The sequence below is a fragment of the Schistocerca americana genome, chromosome 10 (genome assembly GCF_021461395.2).
Source record: "Schistocerca americana isolate TAMUIC-IGC-003095 chromosome 10, iqSchAmer2.1, whole genome shotgun sequence".
Classification (NCBI taxonomy): domain Eukaryota; kingdom Metazoa; phylum Arthropoda; class Insecta; order Orthoptera; family Acrididae; genus Schistocerca; species Schistocerca americana.
Window position 1 is genome coordinate 17,367,836 of NC_060128.1, and position 23,889 is coordinate 17,391,724.

The 23,889-nt window shown below is 38.8% G+C and overlaps 1 protein-coding gene across 1 annotated transcript; it reads right to left on the reverse strand.

The window, feature by feature from the left end:
• Nucleotides 1–3,222: 3,222 nt before the first annotated feature.
• On the reverse strand, nucleotides 3,223–6,948 carry LOC124552682. Its single transcript, XM_047127003.1, has 2 exons — nucleotides 6,708–6,948; nucleotides 3,223–5,352 (listed from the first exon to the last, which is right to left on the reverse strand). The coding sequence occupies exons 1-2, from the start codon at nucleotides 6,855–6,857 to the stop codon at nucleotides 4,585–4,587; spliced, it is 918 nt and encodes a 305-aa protein (XP_046982959.1). The 5' UTR covers nucleotides 6,858–6,948; the 3' UTR covers nucleotides 3,223–4,584.
• Nucleotides 6,949–23,889: the final 16,941 nt, after the last annotated feature.

Sequence of the window (23,889 nt, forward strand, 5' to 3'; positions counted from 1 at the left end):
CAGATTTTGAGCATGTAAGGAGCCGCGGGCAGGTGTTGACTTTCTCACAAAAGTTGCAAAGAACTTTACAAGCCTGATTGACAATAATCTGCAGATAAAAGAATTAGCAACATATGTTTAAGTGAAATTTTAGATGTATTCCTGACCATAATGGTCAGCTGTTCAAAATGTATGCTGTAAGCCCTGCAAACAACAGTAGTTTTATCAACAGGACCTTTATATAAGTCAACAGTGAAAATCTACAAACCTACAGCAGACATTTGCAGCAGTTGGAATGAGACAATGTGTCACGCTAAAAATGTCAATAATAAATTAACCTACTTCTAGATTAATTTGTTCCATTGTTTGAAGCTGTATTTTGTAATAGAATTTCATTAAGTGTCTACCTATGTGACGGCAGGAGACAGTGACTCATTAAGGGAATCAAGCTATACTGTATTTAAAAAAGGGGGGGGGGGGGAAATGCTGTATACAATACTAAGAATTGTATTAAACTCCAGAACAAGGGATACTACAATTCACATTTGCACTTTAGTAACTCCAGGGATAGATCAGAAATCACTGCTGGTGACTACAGCAAGTTAAATTCTTTGTAATATGTAGACAGATTAATGTAACATGAGAACGGTAGTACTCAGCATGCTTAAAATAATGTAATTATTAATAGTTTATGTTAATGTAGGATTATAAAACACTAGAAGTAATGAACTATAATTTATTTAAGTCAGTCATATGTACATCTACTTCCTGAAGATGCTGTTACAAAATCCAGGGCACAACATGGTTCCATTACAGAAATAGATCACGATTTCCATCTTAAAAGGCAGCAAGCCTTTTCTACTTTCAGCATGATTGATTAGTTGTACACATTTGATATATTGTATTTTGTGAAAAATGACAGTTGCAAAAAAACATGTCAGATGCATATAACAGGTTACATTACCAGTCTTACTGTGTATAAAATTTAATAATTGTGACTAACAATGACTTATGTTGCTGACAAAAGTATTAACTCAGACAGATTAAGAGAGCAACAAACATTTGTTGGAATGTATGTACCATGATACAAAGGTGTACTGGGATGAGGCCCTGCTGAAGGACATTCAACGAAGTGAAAATGTAGCTAGTCGTTGGAAACTAATAAGTAATGGTAATACTGAGTACGACAACATATCAGACCAACCTCACATTAGTTTAATACCTGATCCACAACTGAAAGAACTTTTATATTGTTACTGCACAGCTATGCAACATTTGTTGAAAACCCTGCCATAAGCTAGAAGTAGGCCAATTTCCTTGTAATGAACTTAAGTGTAAACAAAAAAAAAGAACAACATAAATCAAAACTGTAACAATTTTACACTGATTCCAAATTAAGCTGAATGGTGTAGGATATAATGTCCTACACATTCAAATAAAATGCAGCAGCATGACACTCCTTAATGTTTGTAAGGATACTCTCCCTCTATATAGGTGGGAAGAACTTTTCGTTAATTACTATATAAACACCACCTTTCACATTATTCCTTTCAGAATAAACTGTTTCAATTAAACTGACTGTGTGGAACACCGAAGCTGTATTTTAATGCTGTGAAGTGATTTTCTGTAACACAAGATTCTACAGCTACTGGCAGAAACAGTTCAAGAACACACTTTTCACTCACTACCAAAGTGTGTGCTGTTATGAAATTTTCTAGCATATTAAACACATGCGCGGTCCAAGTCTGACACACAGCGTCACACTACCAAGGGGTTTCATAAGTAAAAAAAAAAAAAACCACAGTAAGATTAGTAACAAATTAAGGGTCACAGTCTGGATGAGATGCAAATTTGGGAATGGAGACCAACTACTATGTCTGATATTAAACTATTCCAAACTGAGTGGAATAAGCAACTACTAGAATGTAATTATGTCTCAGTAAAATAATATATGCAAAGCAGTAGCTAACTGTTACCCATATGCAACAATACTGACAGCTTGTATCAAAATTTAGATAAACAGCTGTTATGAGAAGTAACTACATTAAGAAACACCCTGGTGTCATTCTGATTCAGGAAAATGGGAGAAATCCATTTTTGGCTTTCCCTTTTGTAGTATTGTAATATTCTACTGTAAGTTTTATGTCTGCATGCCAAAATAATAGCCTCTAATTACATACATAGTTATAATGAATTACATGAGGTTTAATACAGAATTACTTTAATAGATTTCTTCTTGTTGGGCAGCACAGGCTCAACAAATTGAAAGGAAGATGTAAATATTTCTGCACAGAATAGCTGAACGACATAAAAACTTTACTAGGAAAAACTGGCCCAGTTTCAACCTTAGGCCAGTATCAGGTGCACACATGTATGTGTACACAAACTGATAAAATTTTACAATGATGAGATTGAAACTAGCCATTAGTGCAGGACAAAGTATTTACTTCAGCTGAACAGTGTGCATGGAAACATTTGTGACCTTCTGACATTTGAAACTGGTGGAATTTTCCAAAACTTGCAGGCTATATGGACCAAATGACTATTAGTGTGCATTCAGTTGAAGGTACTACACCAATATGGGTTATGGAACCTGCCTCTGCTTTCAGTGGACCAAATACAGTGTAACTGAAAGTGTGAGACATAATAGAAATTTCGTGTGACACATGATAAATGTCCTAACATGTAAACTGTACGCAAATTAAAATGTGCTAAGCTTCCGTTTCTTAAAAGAAGCAGTAAAGGTGTCATTCTTTTTCTTAATGTAATTATTTAATAATGCGTTGGTGGATGCTTTGACTAACAATTTCAGTATTTTATCTGCCGAATGACCATTACTGCAAATAAAGTCTGTTAAGAAGAAACTTTTCTTCTGAACAGCATTTATGGTTACATTTTGAACAAGCACCCTTTGACTGTTGCATGACAAAAAATTTTTTTCATTAGGGGCAGATATTAATTTCTGTGCAGTAATGTAATTGTAAATAACAACATTCACAACATCAGGCTGAGGGAAAAACAGACCACCCCTGTCCAAATTTTTGATTAAACTAAGGTGTTGTTCACCATGCAGACACATTTCTTTGTCTAAGAGAAGGTATTTGCTGCACACCTCACACTGCTGTTTCTTCAGTACACTGCGAACACAATACCCTGCTAAATATGTTAATATTGGAAGGTATGTTTCTGCCTGCCTGAAATCTTCCTCCAAATGCATAATGTCAACCATAAACTCAGTCTGTTTGTATAGTCTCTTTTGCGTCATCATTACAATTAAAGATGAACCCTTCTGCAACAGGCAGTTTACCAAAAGTACTTGAATTCAACATGAGTGGTAACATGTTCTGCATCCTCATCTTTGCTTCCACTTCAAAAATCTGTCTCACAGATATGAGATACTGAGAGCCAGTCATTGATCGGTAACTGCTAAACCTTGCTTCCAGAGAATCAGTTTGAATTTTTCCAGGCAAAAAATAAGTGAAACCGAGCTCTTTAGTACAGTACCTTGCCATCTCAATCAAACCATAGGTTGTGTGTGTCAGAGCTATATGTGTATCTTTTGAAAGGGTATTATTTTTCAGGCCTAAGTCCTTCCACTTATCGAGCCACACAAGAAACTTTTCCAAAAAAACTAATTTTTCATCATTATTACTTAAAGACAGAGGGCACTGGAAGAGATCATTTAGTCGAACACCTTTGTGAACTGTCTTAACATTTACAATTTTCCACCATGTAAGTATAATTTTAATAAATTCTGCAGTGGTCTGGTAATGTAACAAGTTTTTCTGTTCTCCTACAGTTGAAATGGCTTCAGCTGTATGTTCATTGAATACCTGTAAAACAAGGCTCACATTCTGTTTCTCAAGTGAAGATGGATAAAGAGACTTCAAAGAAAGACCATAAGAGTGCTTAAGTAGACCATTACATTCAATCTTATGAAGCTGCCTCAGTGCTTCAAAAGATGCCATTAACACCTGACTATCATCACTGCTTCCATCAAATTGTGGATATTTGAGCAAAACTTGAGAGTCCTTTTGATTAGCCCAATTATTACGTATACACTTAAGGATGTGGACAGAATCAATTATAAAAAATAGTGGCTGAGTTGGATGTGGGTAAACTATACTGAGTTTTGGAGGTTAGCTAAAAAGTGCCATAGATTTCCTATTTATAGCATTGTTGTCACTAACTACACAAATAACTTTGAAACCAATGTCATGAAGGCCACATAATATTTTCTTCACATACAAAAATAACTGTTCAGCTATAAGGTTTCTAACTGGAAGGACATGCACTACTTCTTTAAAAGAAGACAGCAATGATTGTATCATAAAGACATATGCTGTAGTAGCAGCCTTGTCACTATCAAATGCTGCCCCCACAATGTTTCCTCCCTTGTAATCAAAATAAGGTTTAATATGAATTTCATCCATCATTAAAGAAATGGTACAATCACTTTCCTGCAAAGATTTAAATCTTTCCTTAATATACAGGAGCATAGCACCTTCATTTTGTTCATTATGAGGACCATTAGTATATGAGGAACATATTTTCTGTAAAGTTCTTGGATGAGGAAGAATAAGATTGCCAGATGACCTCAAAAATTTATAGGCATGAGGAGATAGAATGCAGGATACAACAAAATACAGAAAAGTGAGGATTAAACCTATAGTTTTCCTCACAGCTACATAGCAACTTAACTTGCTCACTTAAGAATTGAATTTGTTTCTGTTTTTCTTCATCTACAGAACTGCACATGTCATTTAAAATGTCCTGTATAAGAAGGCACTGGCTTTTTAATGAATTTTCTTTTGCACTGACTAATTCCTTCACTTTGTCTAATACTGTAAACAAATCATTTATATTTGAAAGTTTGTGTGGTATTTTTCTACTGCCTATCTTTCTTATCTCAGTGTTACTTCGATAGGCAGACAACTGCAAATCATTTGTCACTACAACAGATACAGACACAGATGGAGCAGGCAATACAGTAAGCAATAGAAATAGGACACAGTCACTTCTCCTAACAATGGTCCATTCACTGGGAATGGTTTCTCTTTCCAGGCACTGCAGAAATGCTTCAAAAGTAGAAAATAACTTCCTCGAATCATACTCTGTTTTGGTTACTATACTGTCTTTAATTGCTTGTAGAAGATGTTCATTGTCCAATCTAGCTCTCCTTTCCTCTGCACTTTCTCGAGAGCTGGTGGATGGAGTAGACAAACAGCTTGGGCAGCCTGCTAACACTGATGGGACAGCACCCTCTCTAAGCCTCGGTCTTGAAAGCTTGACAGTAAGCTTTGTGCCTTTCACTTCACCATAACATTCCGTATGCCGGCAGATGTCAGATTCGGTGAAATGAAGTTCACAAACCTAAAACAAAGTAGTGTGATTCAGTACAATATACAGCATGATCTAGAGATGTGTGTCTGTATGTGAAAGTAAAAAACACTGGATTCTCATTCATTTTCCACCAATATAAGCTTGACAGGTCACACCTTAGTGGAAGTACACAAATTATTTAGGCCTAACAGCAATATACCATGTTCTACAACAACATGCATATTCCATTTTAATATTCTTTTTTTAATTAGTACTATAAGCACTAGGAGCATACCTCACAAGGCATCAGTAAATGATGAATATACCTGTGAACTGCTTGTTTTACAGCAGTGCTGTGATATTTATGGAACTATAAGAGTGAAGTTCCTATTATGGATTAAGTGGCACCAAATTTCAGTAATCTGTTGGATTCTGCATATTAACATAGCAATTATTTTAGAATTTTGACTTTACAGTTTCTTCATTGTCATGGTATAAGAGATATCAACAGCTGCAGAATACTATTTCACTGTGGGTGTTTCTATGCCAGCACATATTAAAACTGTGTCATTGCAGGTAACACTGAATGAGGGTCTTGATATATGCCTAGCACAAATTTCATGTTTGGATAGAACAACAACTCCAAAGCAAACGCATGCCAAACACAAAATAAAGTTGAACAGATGCCAACATAAATGACACACCTCAGTAAGACAGTCATGACCATCCAACTGGAAGTATGTTAAGACGATATCAACTAAACATTCCGTCCCAAGCTGTGCTGTATGAACTAAATGACACTTGTCATTTCAATTAACCATCTGAAACATTTAAAATACCGGACGGATTAAGTAACTGGATGCGTTATTAACGAGAATGTCGTTATATGAGGCGGCTCAAGTGATACAGAACGCCATTGAAATCTGTTTGTGAAGACACCTATTCTGCATCGTAACCTGAAGTTAGGTTAGGTTGAAAGATAATTATTTGTTCGTGGGTTGGCGAATGTCTAACAGGAAAAACTAACACACATAAAAACAACACATATATGCTTCATACAGAGAGATCGCTTTTTAAACATGAAAACAGCAGTTTCAACATTCGTTAGCACTCATGCTAACTAATGCGAGAGTGAAAAACAACACCCACTCACAAATAGAGAATAAAACGTATCGGTAATGCGTAACAAAATACGAACTGCAGAGAAATTTAAACACGAATAAAAAGTAACACGAGCCACAAATTTATATTTCGTTTTCAAAACCAAAATAAAGCCACTTGAAAACGAATACTAGGCCTATTTACTGCTAGTTTTTGCTCACAATTTTAGTCAAATGTATCCAAAATGCAAGATATTCTACCAGAAAAAAAATAATTATTGTACTAGGAATATAGTTTTTACATACCTTCGTGTGCTCAGTGGGTTGGAAATTGTCCCGATGAATCGCTGAAAGCCATTTCCAACGCAGATTCGCATCTTTCGGAAAGGAAAACATTACTTTCGGTCCAGTTCCGTAATTCCCACGACACCTTGGCACACAACATTTGTAAACCATGTTCACAGCAGCTTCGCTACACGTAAACTCTGTAATCGCTAGTTTAAAGCACGAATACAGCACTCGATCGAACAAACGTGTAGATAAACAAACGCTTCGAAACACAACATGGTGGCCCGCTTGGAGTGACGTCACGACCTGCTATGAATTTCGCGCCGCGGCCTTGTCTCTAGGTGGTGGTGGTCGGAGCCACCTTCGCGACTAAAGGGAAGCCTTTGGACTGAGAGGTCTCGTGTTTTGCATATTGTTCATAAATTGTTCTTTTGGTATTAAGTTGGCTGAGGTTTCTTATGGATTTCCCAGCATTTGGTCTGTTGTCCGGCCTGGGCTAGGTCTCGTTATTTTAAAAGTCTGTCCTTGTTTTGGCTTAGTACGATTTTGGTTTACTGCCTGGTGGTTCTGGTAGTACTCCGGGTCGCTGTGGTTGTGTTGCATTCTGTAAGGGGCTGCGTCCTCGGAGCCGTGGAGCACCGTTTGTGTGAACTGCTTCACTGGGGAGCACTAATCGGGCCATTCTAGGTCCTCTGTATCATGCAATGATTTTATTATTATTTTAAAGTACCATTATCACTTAAATGATTTAATTCTTGTTGCGTTAATTGCAACTTGGGTACTGACAAATTTAGTAGTGTAATTACGGAAGATTTAATAGTAGCACATTCCCCTTTACCTGTTTCGTAGTCTGTCAATTACCGAAAGACCTTAAGCTCGTTGTCATATGTGATTTTCTTAAATTACTGTATTTTTGTCATGTTATTGTTTTTTAATTTGCCGGTCACTGGTGTAGTGTTCAAAGTATTAAAATGTTTCAGGTAGCTGTTACTTGGGTGGAACACGCGGAACCGCACCGGAGAGAGTAGTTGCATGCCTTACGTGTCCGTTGCTGGCGCGGCCTGGTGTCCGTTGTTTGTTTTGGTGCACCTGAGTTAAGTATTGTGTTGCCTCCTCCCTTGAGGCCCCATTGTGTTCTTCTCATAAACATTTCCTTCTAGGCTTTTTAGTTAATGTTATGCTAGTATATTAATTTCTTACATTGGTAGCATTATGCGGCCTTCATTGTGCACACCGTTTGTCATAGCGGAGTTGATGTGCCATTGTAATTTCTTAAACTCCATTGTGTGTGCCCTTTGTGATACATATTGTCATAAAAATTTCAATATGGCAATTATAATGTCTCATATATCATGATGTGCGTGTGTAATGGTGCAATAAATGGAGGCATGAAGGGCGACAAAAACAGAAATAAGAATCCTCCTTTCTTGTTCCTATTGGTACGCTATCCTTGTACTTCTGTTGGTAAGCCACAACAGAGGGTAATCCAAATTGCCTGAGGGTGACCATATCCACGGGATTTGCTCTGGGTGTAGGGAAGTTTCAAGTATTGTGGAGGACAGTTTCGTTGCCAACAGTGTTCCTATTAATCGACGGGATTGAATTCAGTGTCCGTGAGAGTCCTGGCTATGATAAGAGTGGGATGCCTCGATATTTGCTGATAACACAAACCTTCCAGCATTGAACGAAGTCTTCTTCGCTCCGCACGGAATACAGTCTTCTGGTATTCGCGCGCTACTGCGTTCTTCCAACTGGTATTAGGAAATGTATTCATTAAGTTCTATGTACAGTCGGACATAAAAACTGACCACCGCCGGCCGGCCGCCACAGAGACTAAGTCCGAGTCGTTCAGTTAAGGTGGCCAATAAAACTGACCGCCCCTGACAACCAAGTCCGGCCATCTGCACAATCTGGCAACACTGTAAGATGGGGAAGAGTTGGCAGGAAGTGTTGTCTACTTCCGAGTCGATACGGCTGGAGTGAGCCTGTGGTCTTGCGCTAACCGTCGTGCATTGTAAACTTCAGAGTCGCATGTTCGCGTCCAACTGATTTTTTTTTAATCACATTTCGGTCTAAAGTTATGAGTGATTGAACATCGAAGACAATTCGCTTAACATTCTACCACCCGCAGTAACAAGTATTCCAGAAACAAATCCGCAGTACAGCTCGTGGCTGCGTCGCGATCACAACAGCTTACGCTCGGGCGTTTCCTGGCGCTGCAGCGGCCACCGGCCAGACGCCACCCGCCGCCCGAAATTCGGCGCCGCCCAGGTGAACGCGGCGCCACGCTGTGTATATATCAACTGTCATTTTCGAATTTGAAGTTCTAGTTATCATCTTGCAGTTAAGCATAGGATTTTGCATACCTGAAAATCATGAACTACAGTTAAACGTTGTGTTGCAGATGTTACTCCTTTTTCCACTTGCAACTCAATTTTACAATGCTTACTTTTGGTGTAACAGAGGGGTGAATGTAGAGGAGGCAGCTAGAAAGATGTGAACTGTGCGTGGAGCGAGTGCCTTTGTTGAAACAAGAATATCTTTTTTCTGGCATATTTTTCCCAAAGATCGTTCTGGCATGAATGATTTTCCACATTAAGGAAGTCTCGACTACTGATGTTGAAACGTCCCCTTTGAACAATTCTACATGACTGTGCTTAAACTAGCGCAACGCAATCTGACTTTCAAAATTCCCTACAAAAGAATGGCCCTGACTAACATTAAACTATACCTTTCACAAATCACTTACCTCACAAAAATCTTCGCTGCTCAAGCTACTGCAATACAGCAAGCGCCACTACTGCCAGCTAAATAAAAGATTCAAACTACTAAAGGCACTAACTACTGATAGGGATAGTTAGCAAATGAAAGATATTAATAGAGAACAAACAATGTATTTATCTTGATATCATCATATATAAATATAGCAGTTCATGACAAACTACAAAACTCCGCCATCTCTCTGCCCACATCCACCACTGCTGGCGGCTCACCTCCAACTGCGCAACGCTACGCGCTGTTCACATCCAGCTGCCACTGCCCAACACTACAATGGCAGACAACAATGCAAACTAGCCACAGACTGCATACAGCACAGCCAGTGATTTTCATATTGAGCGCTACGTAACGTTGCCAATAAGAAAACATAAACAGCCTACTTACATAGAGAAAACATAAACAGCCTACTTACATAGCCCCCATGCTCCCCACAAAAATTTTACAAATTTTTTTTTGGGCAGTGGCCAATAATGATTTGATAAAATTTTTCATAATTACAATAACAAAGAAATCAAATGCACACACTTATTGATATTATGTTGGTCAAAAGCTCAAATTTTCTCACAGTCCATAAAGACAGTCCTGATCATTCATTACGGTAAAATAGTGTTTTTCTCAAAGTCTGAGCAGTAGAAGAAAATGCACACGGAAGTAGTGGATTTCCATGCAGTCTTGAAGAAGTAGTGTTGTCCTTCCAACGGAAAGACAGTGCTGACTCTCGACATCCTGACAAGTAATGGGCCACAACAGAGCAAACCCACTGCAGAGTCAGTCGAAGTTTTGATGAATATTGGTAGGTAGGTCATCACAGAGCAGACCCACTGTAGTCCTGGAAGAGATTACGGTATTGGTGGGCCACCAGAGGTGCAGACCCACTGTAGTCCTTGTAGAGATAATGGTATTGGTGGGCCACCAGAGGTGCAGACCCACTGCAGTCCTTGAAGAGATGGCCAGCAGCCATCTGTTGTGACTGTGCTGGTGCACAATCACCACTGAAGAGTCTTGCGGACAATATAGCAAGTCCATAAACCACCACTTGTGCACTCACAAAGTTTTTGAAATTGTTCTTAGAACCAGCAATGCTGTTATCCAGTCCCTTGCTGAATTATTAACACACGTGCAAACACTAACAGTCCCTACTTCTCACATATTGTCCATATACTATGACCAACAGAAACGTGTGCAGTGAAATGTAACTTAATTTGAAGAACTGGTAACAATTACAATTTGGTAACATAAAAATACAATAACAAAGGTACAAAATACATCATTAAAGAACATAACAATACAGAGAACATTTGTAGTACAAGCTTTACAAAAGAATCGAAATAACATATACGTCAGTGTTCCAGGAATTATGACATGAGTACATACATAAAAGATCGGAATAACTTTCGAAACACCAACTTCACACATGAGCATTAACACAAAACAGAATAAATAATGTCTGAACATCTTTACAAAGTAAATAACATATTATTAATGCCAATTATATTCGAGGATGACAGTATTCCTCATCATAGTGAATGTAGCTTAATATTAAAGAAGAAAAAACTCTATGAAACTACAGAGACAGGAAGAAAACAAATACAGAAGGGTACACAAACATATAGTGGGATAACACCAATAGGAAAGGACAGGGTTCGTTTTCAGTGTAGCATTTGGTACTGCAGTCCAACCCAAAACTTCATATATCTTTCCTCTTATTTCATCCTTTGTTTCCACCAAAAAAAATTCTAACTAAGCATGCTTTCTGTGTTTATATGTTCACACATTTCTTACCTCATTTTTATTTTCCATTATCTTACATCATCATTTATTTCCAAGAAAATCCTACCTAAAATACCTTTTTTTTTTTTTTGGCCAAACCATTTTCTTATAGCGTCTAAATGCATTTCTTCCAATTCATCATAGTTAGTTTCTTATATAGTCTACCCCTCTTAAGCTAACTTAAATCTACTGAGCTCAGATGCTAAACTAAGGGACGAGGCAATGCAGCAGCACATAAAACAATTAACACAAGCAGCAATGACAAAAAATACAGATTGGCAAAGCTAGCAGCAGCAATTGTAATAACTTATATCAAAGCATGACATAGCTCAAGCAGAAAAAAATATTACACTAAAATGGCCATGTCTAATACCTATGTCACATCTTAACACTAGAGTGATGCATCACAATTTATTCTACAAAAGAAATTACCAAGTACTTGAAAAGAAAATTATGTGTTACTGTTACTAGTTCCTTATTGTTCTTTCCTTTCCAAGTGCTCCTTTTTTTTAAAGAATGTGGATCATAAAATAATTATTTAATAGATCTGTTGACAGAAAGTGTTCACATTAGCAAATGCATTTTATTTTATTTTATGAAACCAATGCTACAACACAGCTGAAAAACAGCTGTCAAATGAAATAAGCAATTACGCAAACCAAAGCATAAAAACATCATTCAATAGCTATGTGGCATTTTGTAAGTCAGTAGCTCTCAATTCTCGTAGAAAGACGCTTGTCATAATCAGGTGTGCAGATGTAAAAATATTTCTCGTCATTTCATTAGGCATTTCAGTAAATATCAGAAAGTACGATATGTTTCCAAGTAATTAGTGTGTCGGATTTGCGATGCTTTCTCTAAAGGAATGACAATGGCCAGGATAATGGCCTCCCTTTTTTTTCCTTCCTGTGCTCTGAAAGGCACGCGCTAATGGCTTTTTCTCCAGGCGTCTGACACAGCTGGGTGCCCACGACGGATTACGTGCAGGTGGTCACTTAATTTTCTTACGGAAATATTTACGACAACAGTTTCCGCTACCGTGGCAGTCTCATATAAAAATATTTCACAGGTCAAGAATTAGCGTTGCAAATCTGTAGAAACAAAATCCTATAAATATAAGTGTCCAAAAAAATATTGGTCAGCATTGTGATAGTCACACATTTCATAACTCTTAAAGTACGATTCTTGGTTTCCAACAACCTTTTCATAAATCAGAGTCCCTAACCCCTACTCCTTATTCCTTACCTTATTACACATATACATATTCATATTCATCAACACGTCTTCAATATTTCATCATAATAGCTACATAGCATAATCAGATTCCTCATATAGCATCAGCTTATTTATCATAAACATACCTCAACAGCATAGTACACATCATCGTCGTAATAATATCATAACACTTCAGTCAAATCTCAAAATCGTCGTAACTTCCTCCAATAATTTCAAAACGTAAAAAAAATTCTCTGCTCATTTCAATAGTGTCATCTACCTCAAACGTACTTTAAAATCATGCTCCCTTACCAAATATATCATTCAAAGCTCTCATAGTATCACAACGATTCCGAAAAATGTGAGCATTTCTCAAAGTACAGACAAAATACAATTTCGTAAGTGTGAAGTTATCCAACTGTGTAATTACATAAACATCTGTCACTGATGTAGTAAAAACGTTTGTCTGTCTCAGTTAAATGATCAGATAGCTGTGTAATTTGTGTGTTAGAGAAATATGATACCGATGTGTAAAGTTGTATAAGCAAATACCATATTAGCTAGGGTTCCTTGTGCTTGCCAAACACATGGTACACAAAGTAAGCGTGTACCCCCGTGAGGATTAATGTAATTATACCCTCAGGTGCTACAGATTATTGCAATGGAATGAAATGTATCACTGAAAACCTTTGTATCATTGTACTTCAAATATCTTTAAAAATAAATGTTTTAAGTACGAAATTAATCACTCAAATACGTGTCCTGTAGCGCTAAAAGTGCGTCTTGTTGCAACATAATCTCTGTGGAAGTGTCGTAGTTATCGTCCTCCGAAAGCTAAGTTCTGCAGAAGTCAATGTACTTACCTCATAATACACGAAAGTGAAATGCTTTGCGTATAAATGTCTTAGTTATTACGCTTATTGCCGTGATGAAGAAAGTACTGTACAGTAACGTAATGTTGTGCCACGAAAAAGGCTGTCTCATTGTTGCTATACCACAAAAGTTACTACTAAAACCTGTTTTACTTTCCAGAATAATTCAGAAAAACTGTGCAGATATAAAACAGATATAGCGCAAAAGCAACATTGTAAATTGTCACTCATTAGTAGCGTCGTGATAAAATCGTGTATCTGTCACATAAACTAATCACTCTGTCGTCTGGTATCTCACAGAAAGTACTTTAAATCCAGAATATATTTTCAAGTAAACCAAAAGTTGCATTAAAATCTCATTAGCAGTACTGGTAAATGTTCTAAGTATGTAAGCCTGATAGCCGTTACGTAATCGTGCAACTAACAAGCAAGAATGTACAAATACAACACTGTGTCGTCTGTTCACTATAACAATGCATTCGTAATTTCTGTTTAAAAATGTTCCCTAGGTTCTAGACTGGATATTTCACTTCAAACATTGTTGTATGTTAACAGATTCTAAGTCTGACAAAGCATACTAGTAGCGTTAATTGAAAAGTTTTATGGCAAAGACAAAGTTAAAAAGCAGATTATCTCTCAGTAAGCGGTTTTACATGTGAAATGTGGTGTAAACCTTTACTCTTCCTAGTACGCAGAGTTTCAACCGGAACGCAATTATCATGTTGTATACATCGGTAAAGAATGCTAAAATTTTTCTCCAGGCTAGCGTCTTATGTTATTTTTCTCGGAGCCAGCAGGCGCACGCGGCTGCCTGCTGTGCGAGTCATTGTCTGTCTCTTTGTTGGCGCGCGCCGTTCCATCTCAAAATTCGGTGCACATTGCCAATTTCTTTAATAATTTCCGAAATGCGCTGTGTTATTATTTTGTGGCTGTTCCGTATTTCTATGTCCCTCTTCCCGTATTGGGGCGCGGGTGTCCTGAAATACGTAATTCTTGTACTACTTGTGCCAACTGATCTTGCACTTCCCGGATTTCTCTTTTGTACTGTGTATTGATTTGATTTTGATTTTGTTTGAGTTTCCTAATTTGTTCGCTCTGTTCTGTGTCATTAAAGACTACCGGTTTTGCGTCATTCAGATTATCATCTACCTTCGTAGATAAATTATTTAGCTGATCCGAAAGTTCAACTACTTTCTCTGATAATGAACACATTTCCTCAGTGTGTTTTTCTGAACCAAGCTTCAGAGTGTCCATTTGTGTTGAAATCGAATCTACTGTGTCCTTTAAATTTTCCTGAGTTTTTGCAAGTTGCGTAACCGAATCGGTAGATGCAACTGAGTCAATTTTAGCTTGCAAGGTGTCGTGATTTTCATGAACAATGGTTTGCAGTTCTTTTATGGCTGCTTCGTGATTCTGTAATACATTTTCATGCCGCGAAAAAATAGGTTGAAAATGCTCACAAATTTGTGTTTTTACGTCATTACAGACTTTTTGACATTTCGATTCAATGTTATGTAACTCACTAGTTAAATCTTCACGTTTGTTCAAGAGTGGTGTGAAGATATTGTTCCATTGCGTCTAACTGTTGCTGTGTTTGTCTCTGGTCTTGTTCCATTGTGTCTAACTTTTTAAGATTTTGTCCCATTTGTCTCTGATTTTGTTCCATTTGTTGCATTAATTGCAATAATAATGTATTAGTGTCTGGAATCTGTTTCTCTACGCTTTTCGGCAGTGCATTTGCACCGGCAACATTCACATTTTGACAAGCAGAAAATGTGTCTTGACTTATTTGAGAAAACGGTGATGAGCCAAAACCTGAATCTACAGTATTTGCGATATTGTGTTCTGTCATTCGCGATTCCTGAGGCGAGCTGTTGCCGACCAATCGATCGATAACGCTTCCCTGTTCACTACCTGTTTCACTGTCTACACCATTGTTTGCCGCCCGCTCCATTTCCCTATGCGCAATTACCAAATTACTACTTTGAACATTAGTTAATTCATTACTCTGCGGCGCTAACACACTGCTTTCATTTTCACTGTCATTTCTCAGTTTACTTTGGAGCCTAGTATTACGTTTTTCACACGCCATTATTGTCACAGTATTTCACACGACAACACAGAAAAACACAATTTGAAGATCAAAAATAAGAGAACACATTAACATAGCACTGTAGTTAATTGCAGCTGCGAAATACTTGGTGCAAATCTACATGCATGCCACAACTGTTTTACTGTACAACAATGAAATCTGCAACTACAAAGGAGATTTTCTCTACAATTACGCACTAGCAATAAACAAAATCTACACTAATTACACAAGCTACAAAAAAATCAGAAGATTCCAGTGAGGTATCCTTGGCCAAGGGTCGACATATGAAACGTCCCCTTTGAACAATTCTACATGACTGTGCTTAAACTAGCGCAACGCAATCTGACTTTCAAAATTCCCTACAAAAGAATGGCCCTGACTAACATTAAACTATACCTTTCACAAATCACTTACCTCACAAAAATCTTCGCTGCTCAAGCTACTGCAATACAGCAAGCGCCACTACTGCCAGCTAAATAAAAGATTCAAACTACTAAAGGCACTAACTACTGATAGGGATAGTTAGCAAATGAAAGATATTAATAGAGAACAAACAATGTATTTATCTTGATATCATCATATATAAATATAGCAGTTCATGACAAATTACAAAACTCCGCCATCTCTCAGCCCACATCCACCACTGCTGGCAGCTCACCTCCAACTGCGCAACGCTACGCGCTGTTCACATCCAGCTGCCGCTGCCCAACACTACAATGGCAGACAACAATGCAAACTAGCCACAGACTGCACACGGCACAGCCAGTGATTTTCGTATTGAGCGCTACGTAACGTTGCCAATAAGAAAACATAAATAGCCTACTTACATAGAGAAAACATAAACAGCCTACTTACAATGTATGTGACAGATTACCAATTTGCCTGTTGAATGCAAATGTCGCATGATGGTAAAGTTCAGAAGTCTGGTGTAGGAGTACTGCATGCTCTAATTCGAAACAACAAAAATCAACGGAGTGCCTATTATTGAACGTCATCAGGTCGCTCATTGAGCATTCCTACGCAGTGACGCGTTGTGATGCCTTTATCGCTAACTTCCTACGAAGAAATGAAAGGCTGAGCCCCACCAAAAGACGTAGACTAGAGCAAAGAGTATTGTGAACATAATATTTTACATTTCATAGCTCCATAAGTGTGTTATGGACTACGAATTCTGCCCCAAGGGGTGTGCGCAACACAGCTGGAATTTGTTGTCAACAACTGAGACACCTTTTGGTCGCAGTGTAAGAAAGTAGAGCAACAAAACTACATCACCTGTGCTACTGCATGATAACTCATTCTGTTGACTTGAGAAACAAAACTATCCAGGAGATCGAGAGACTACTTTCCTATCAGACACTTGTATTGATACGGAAGTCCTCTCTCAAGCACTTGTCACTCTCGTCATACATTCGTAAAATATTACCTTTCCCGCTCTTGATCGATCAACCGTCAAGGCAATTCATTTCTAGACGACAATACTCTTGCAACTACTATGGTCTAATGACATCGTTAAAACAAGTAGGTTTCTACTGGCGTAGAATTTGTGAACAACTGTTGCATTGTCAGATTGTTGTAGATATCGTGAAAGAAAATTCAGCTGCTGATTACTAAACGCAACAGTAATCGTCAAAGAGAAATTAAACTAATGGAAAATGCAAATAAAATATTCACTTTACTAATATAAATTAAATTCAGCTTACTACAGAAACATCACGACGGTAGTCTATCTTAATAAAGCATTAAGTTCAAAAATGGTTCAAAGGTCTCTGAGCACTATGGTACTTAACTTCTGAGGTCATCAGTCCCCTAGAACTTAGATTTAACTAGTTCTAACCTAAAGACATCACACACATCCATGCCCGAGGCAGGAGTCGAACCTGCATCCGTAGTGGTCGCGCGGTTCGGTGGCGTTCCTCTGGCTCCCGGGACACGCTGGTATCTGTGGGAATGAGGCGGCCGGTATAGCGGCCAAGGCTGCAGTCTCTCTTCCTCGGCCAGCTACTCAGTTGCTTCCCTTCACCGATCTACGGAGCGGTTTATGTCGCCAAGTTGCTCATTTATGGCATGCGCATTGGTCAACACTTCCCCATAATAAAGTGCGGGAAGTGAAAGCCCTTCCTTGCGCTTGGACCTCTTCCTCCCGAACGCGTCGTCGGGAGGAGGTAATTTTAGCTAGACTCCGGATAGGGCACTGTCTTTTTAGCCATCGACATCTTTTAAGCGGCGATCCTCCCCCACTCTGTCCCCACTGCTCTCAGCTGTGGACGGTCAGACACCTTTTAATTGAATGCCCCTATTTTAATCCGTTACGCTCCCGTCTACAGCTATCGCCTGATCCATCGTCGATTTTAACAGATGACACGCACTCAGCCGACCGCGTTCTCCAGTTTATTAGTGACAGTGAAATGACGTCAGTCATTTGAAGCTTTTTTTTTGGGGACAACCAACCCCTTTCTGTAGTGGATTTTTAAGCATTCCTTCTGCTTTGTTTCTCAAATTTTATGACTTTGTTCCCATTGCTGCTGGTTTTAAATTTCGGTTTTTTCCTGTTTCCTAAGTCACGGGCTGGGCGCTAATGACCATAGAAGTTTTGCGCCCTAAAACCACCAAAAAAAAGGTCCCAAGCTGAGGCATATTACAAGTGTTAAAACCACTCAGGCAGATTTATTTTTTAATACGTAAAGTAAGTTGCTAATAACTTTGAGTGTGAGGTTATTGGAGTTGTTTTTAAATATAGTGTAGTTAACATAAAGACCAACTAATACTTCAGTAATCCTGCCGAGATAAAGTTTAAGGGCGAACATCTAGATCGTGAGGCCAGTATGAAGTCTCAGGCACTGGAAAAGGAATTGCTACTAAGTTTAAAATGTATAGGCCCTATGTAACAAGTGACTGGATTGGAGCAAGCAAGTTGAACAATTCACAGCGGTTTTGTGTCACCACCTCCTTCAAAATACAGCTACATTTAGGGAATAACATATGCATAAAACAGATATTAAAATTTTTCACATTGAAATGGGAGTCTTTACCCAAGTTGAAATGTTAAACTTCATCTCCAAATTTAATCTTTCTAATAAACTTGTCTGCAGCCCTTGCTCTTAATTTGGTTCAAAGAACGACACTGGGTGTTGGAAAGGTATATTCTCACCCTGTGAACTTACCTGCAACTGCAGGAACAAACTTCATTAAATTCTTCAGTTGTAGCTTTGTAAGGGCCTTAGCAGTGCATTAGCAAGTGGTCTCGGGAAATGCTAGTGAGTACAGTGAGCAGTGAGTGGCTCTTGCAGGGGATATGTGCTCATGGTCACAGTCAGATGGCATTTCCTGAAGGTGTTCAGTAAATTGTTGTTGTGGTCTTCAGTCCTGAGACTGGTTTGATGCAGCTATCCATGCTACTCTATCCTGTGCAAGCTGCTTCATCTCCCAGTACCTACTAAAGCCTACATCCTTCTGAATTCAGTAAATTATAAGTGTACAAATATGTGGTGGAAGCTACTGTATTCTGTTGAAATTCAAATAGATTTTATTTATCTATGGTTTTACATGTGGCATTGCCAGTAAATATTAAATCATATAATGTTGGTGTAAATACAGTTACATTGTTATGTAGACAAGCTGTTTCTTCCACATACTTAATTCAGTGTTTCAAGTTACACAGACTGCAAATATTTAAAAAGTTACAACTTGCATTATTACGACACATTTTTAATAAAAGATCTGTGTTATAGGAAGCATTTTCCTTTTGGTATTTATCTACAATATTTTACTGACAAATTCATAAAAATGAGCATTTGCTGAGCTGGAAACTTCTCTTGCGTTCTGGCATTGGCCCACGGTCTGAACGAAAACCAGCTCCTCAAAACTGTGTGCAGTTGTTTTGCTACATGTTAAATATTTTATGTTGCAGTCTTGAGGGATCCTTCCCCTCCTCCTTGAATCTTGGGTTCGCCTCGTAAGGTTACATGAAACATTTGTACATGTTTGTTTTGCTCATACTTGTACATCATTTCACATGCCCCACATACTATTGGATGAGTAATAAATTCTCAACAGTTTTAGTCCGCTCAAAGTGCAGGTGGTTCTTTTAATTGCATTAATTAAAAGTTCTAAATAACAGAGCAAAATTTGCTAGTTCGGATGGTTCATTTTTAGCAGGAGACAGGAACGTACATGTACATATATCTACAATCAACAACAAAAAACGAAAATAATCACTGCATTTGGAACAAATTTTTCAAACTACCAAACTTGCATGGGTTCCACCGCTGGTCATGGCTCTTTCTGGTTTTTTGGTCTTAAATTTGGTTGGTATTCTTTGTGAAAACATGTTGATCAAAACTGGAATGAGCAAAGTTTATTATGTAAAAGATATCACACAACAGATTATAGTATGTCTACATCATCACACATAATCAACTGTTATTACATACATAGAATGTTTGTCCTTCAGCCTAAGCTCATGTAATATTCTAGATAGTATGCCTGTTATTTTTCAAGTGAGGACAGTCAGTCAATGATAATCCAAGTCGAGGTGATCAAGATAATACTTCCAGTATTTAAAGTAGGTTTTAGTATAAAGAAATGCTATGCTTCAGAAATAACTTACATTCACTCACCATTTTAATCATTACAAAGCTTTGTGCCTTAATGGTATCAAATCAGTAACTGTGCTCCATCCAAGTCACAGACATATTGCTACCAGTATGACCTGTTCCTCTGTCACCTTTATGTAGACAAATGAATGAACAAATAGTTGACGATCTATAAGATTTAAATGTAGTAGTGGGTGATGATGAAATTCTGGTTAAAAATGTGGTCTCTGAAGCATTAAATTGTTAATTACTGTGCATGTATCAACAAAACTAAATCTGTGTTTCCAACAAACAGAAACTAACATAACAAAGACCATTGATGTAACTCACATTTATGCCAGTCTTGGAAGTGATGTCTCTAACATAAAAAGATTGACAAAGAAAACACAGTGAAATACTTGCAGTAAGTGAAAAGTATCTGCAACAAAAGATAAATGACTTGTTTGTCATACACTGTGGGCTTACACTATAAAGGCTCACAAAAAAAAGTAAATTTTAGTGCAATACATTATAACAGAGCATAATCCTTACTAACATATCATTCTTCAATATTGTTTTGACAGATCAACATATAGTATAACACTTAACTTTGCACAGTTACAAAGTGAATGAAATAAAATGTTTGGGCTCAGATTCATGTTCCTAGTCATATCCTATACGTCCTAAATAACTTATTCTGGCAAAATTATTCTTAGCATGAATTTAGCAAAATGTAAAATATGTGAGCATTTTGGTGTTTCATAATCGTCATAAAGTTACGTGGTCTTGTTTGCTTTCATAGAGGTAACTAGGCACTTTAAACACAACCAAACCTCACACAGGTCCAGAATTTTCTGCAACAGAGTGTATGCATGTAAGAAACATATTGAAGAGGATAATTATTCTTGTTCATGTACAACTATTCTGATTATGAGCAGTTTAACAATGTACTGCGTTCTAATGATGTATCACTTACCAGCAACAGTGTCTAATCACAGATACCATTGGCATTCAGAAATATTAGTTTTTCTGTATTCGATGGCTTGAGGTGGGTTCTTCTGTCTTTTATTAAATGTCCTGTGCCTTGTGAGAGGGTCTTCGCAAAAACTGAAGTTGCTACAACATTAAATCTCTCTTGGACTACTTTTGCAATGGTTTGGCGTGGTGGTAACAAAATCAGTAAATATGCCCAAGGATCTTCATTTCTACTGATGACTGAGCTGTCAACATACCTTTGAACCTCTACAATAGCACATGACATGCACAGCCACAGGGCACAGTACAGTTTCACTAACTTATCAAATATGCCCCACACAGAGAAGGACTCAGTTGCCAAATTATTTGGCTCAACAGATTGTGAACGCTGAATACCTACTGGCCTACATTTTTCCAGTTTCTGGGCAACAATATTAACTGTTTCTTCGTGTTGTCTGCTGGATCCACGTTTCAAATTGCTGGCATTTCAGAACCAGGGTAGCAAGGGCAATGGATTTGCTCTGCTCAAGATTCGAAAACCGGTTTGTAAGCCCCTCTTTCAGTGCATCAACATCTTTCATTGAAACTTCATGCAACTGCATTTCGGCTATTTCGTCACACACTGCCAGAAGGCCACGTGTCAGGACTATAACCTGAAAATTTAGACAAATATGCTAACTACACAACACATAAGAAAAGTACACAATAAAATGACATTGAACGTACATGAGCCAAATAAAGTAAATTATTAACTTACCAAGCTGCCAGTTGGGTACTCCTCTGCACTGAGCTGCCTCGAAACCTGCTCAAACGGTTTCAAAATCGAACAGAGTGCGGAGCAGATTTCCCACTCATCATTTGACTAACAGGCCCACAGAACTTCCGTCACTAAGGGCAACTGCATTTTTCACTGCCTCTGACAATTCAACAATACGTCCCAACATAACAGGGTTGAATTCCACCTTGTGGGCAAGTCCTGGATCAATTTATTGATGTTTACTTTGCCACTGTTCTGTCGGCATGTTAAGAGCCGCGCTGTTGCACTGCTGCTCCTCCTTTAAAAAAAAAAAAAAAAAAAAAACTGTTGTGACTTTCTGAACATTTGTAAGTGCATCCTGCACAACTAAATTAAGAGTACGAGCATAACAACCAAAATGTTTCCACTTGAGAATGCTGGAAACAGACAATGCACCAAATATGAAAAATGCTGTGACCACCATTAAAATTGTCACCAAGACTGATTAAATTTGTAATTTTAAAGCTGTGTACAAATTTGTACTGCTGGAATGGTCATTTCAGTGGTGCCGATACCAGCTCAGACTATAATCTGAATTGTTCATTTATGAAGTGTTGTTAAAGTTACTCGGCTGTGACTTGACAGATTTCTGGATGTCAGCTTCTAATGAGACAGATTGTCTTTATGCCTTGCAGAAGCAAATGAGAAAGTACAAAAAAAGATGCATGTGCTGCTGGCAACATCACGTTTGTTACAGTCCTTCTACTCGGTATTTCATAAGCGGCATTCAGTGCATGTACAAAACTACGAAATCCTGAGTAGTATCACTGTAATTATTATTTTATTACCATTATGTTGTTGTTGTTGTTGTTGTTGTTGTCGTCTTCAGTCTTGACACTGGTTTGATGCAGCTCTGCACGCTACTCTATCCTGTGCAAGCTTCATCTCCCAGTACTTACTGCAGCCCACATCCTTCTGAATCTGCTTAGTGTATTCATCTCTTGGTCTCCCTGTACGATTTTTACCCTCCACGCTGCCCTCCAATACTAAATTGGTGATCCCTTGATGCCTCAGAACATGTCCTACCAACCGGTCCCTTCACATAAATACTTGAATACATAAAAGCAAAATATAATTATGCAACACATTGACGACGCCAATTGTATGGATGTGGTGTGCGTACTGTAAGACCTTCGGTACAGACACCATCAGATTATTTGACTTGCCGCTCTATCTCCCCCCCCCCCCCCCCCTGCGGGTCCGGGGGTTAGAATAGGCCCGAGGTATTCCTGCCTGTCGTTAGAGGCGACTAAAAGGAGTCCCTCCCCCTCAAGGGGGTAGTTAGCGCCTGCGTCCGGAGACGGACGGATCCACGACCTATATTTGCGGACAATTTGGTTTTTCACTTCTTCTGGTTTCTTCCTTCCTTTGGTTGGTTCCTTTCTTTGTTCTTCTCCATCTCACTGTCTTACTTGCCTCCTTCTCCTTGCCTCCTCTGGTCTCCGCCTCGGCGTTTGAGACAGTCTGTCCTCTCTCCCTCTCTCTCTTCTTTTTCCTCTTCTTCCTTCCTCCCTGTGCGCGCCTGAGGGCCGACCCACGCGTTAGCACGTGTAGCCGGTGACGGGGTAACGCGTAATTCCCCGCCCTGGGTAGACATGTAAGGCACGCGCGTACCCCCTGGTAAAGGCCAGGCCCAGGGAGGGGTGATTGCCTGAGCTGATACCTTCTGACCATGCCGATTGGTCCCTCCGTCTGTTTCTCGGTAGGTGTGACCTGAGGTGTAAACATTCACCTAAGGCGGGAGCGCCCTCTGAGAGGGTCCCCACAAGGAAGGAGCGCGCTATCGCAGACGCTGGCAATCATGGGGGATTCCTCCGCAGTGGATTTCTCTTCTCCTCTCTCTACGTCCGCCCACAAACGGAAACTTGACCAGCCACCAGTGACAAAAGTACTACCGCCTGCCCCACCGTTCCTCACAGTTTCTCGATCTGAGGACAGAAAGGATTTTTCCTCTGTCAACCCTTTCGTTATCCAGAAGGGCGCAGATGCCATACCCGGATTTGTCAAGTCTTGTACCAGGTTGCGTAATGGTACCTTGTTAATAGAAACTGAGAGCGCCTTTCAGGCACAAAAACTGCTTCGGGCCACACTCCTGTACACGTTCCCTGTCCGGGTGGAGGCTCACCGCACT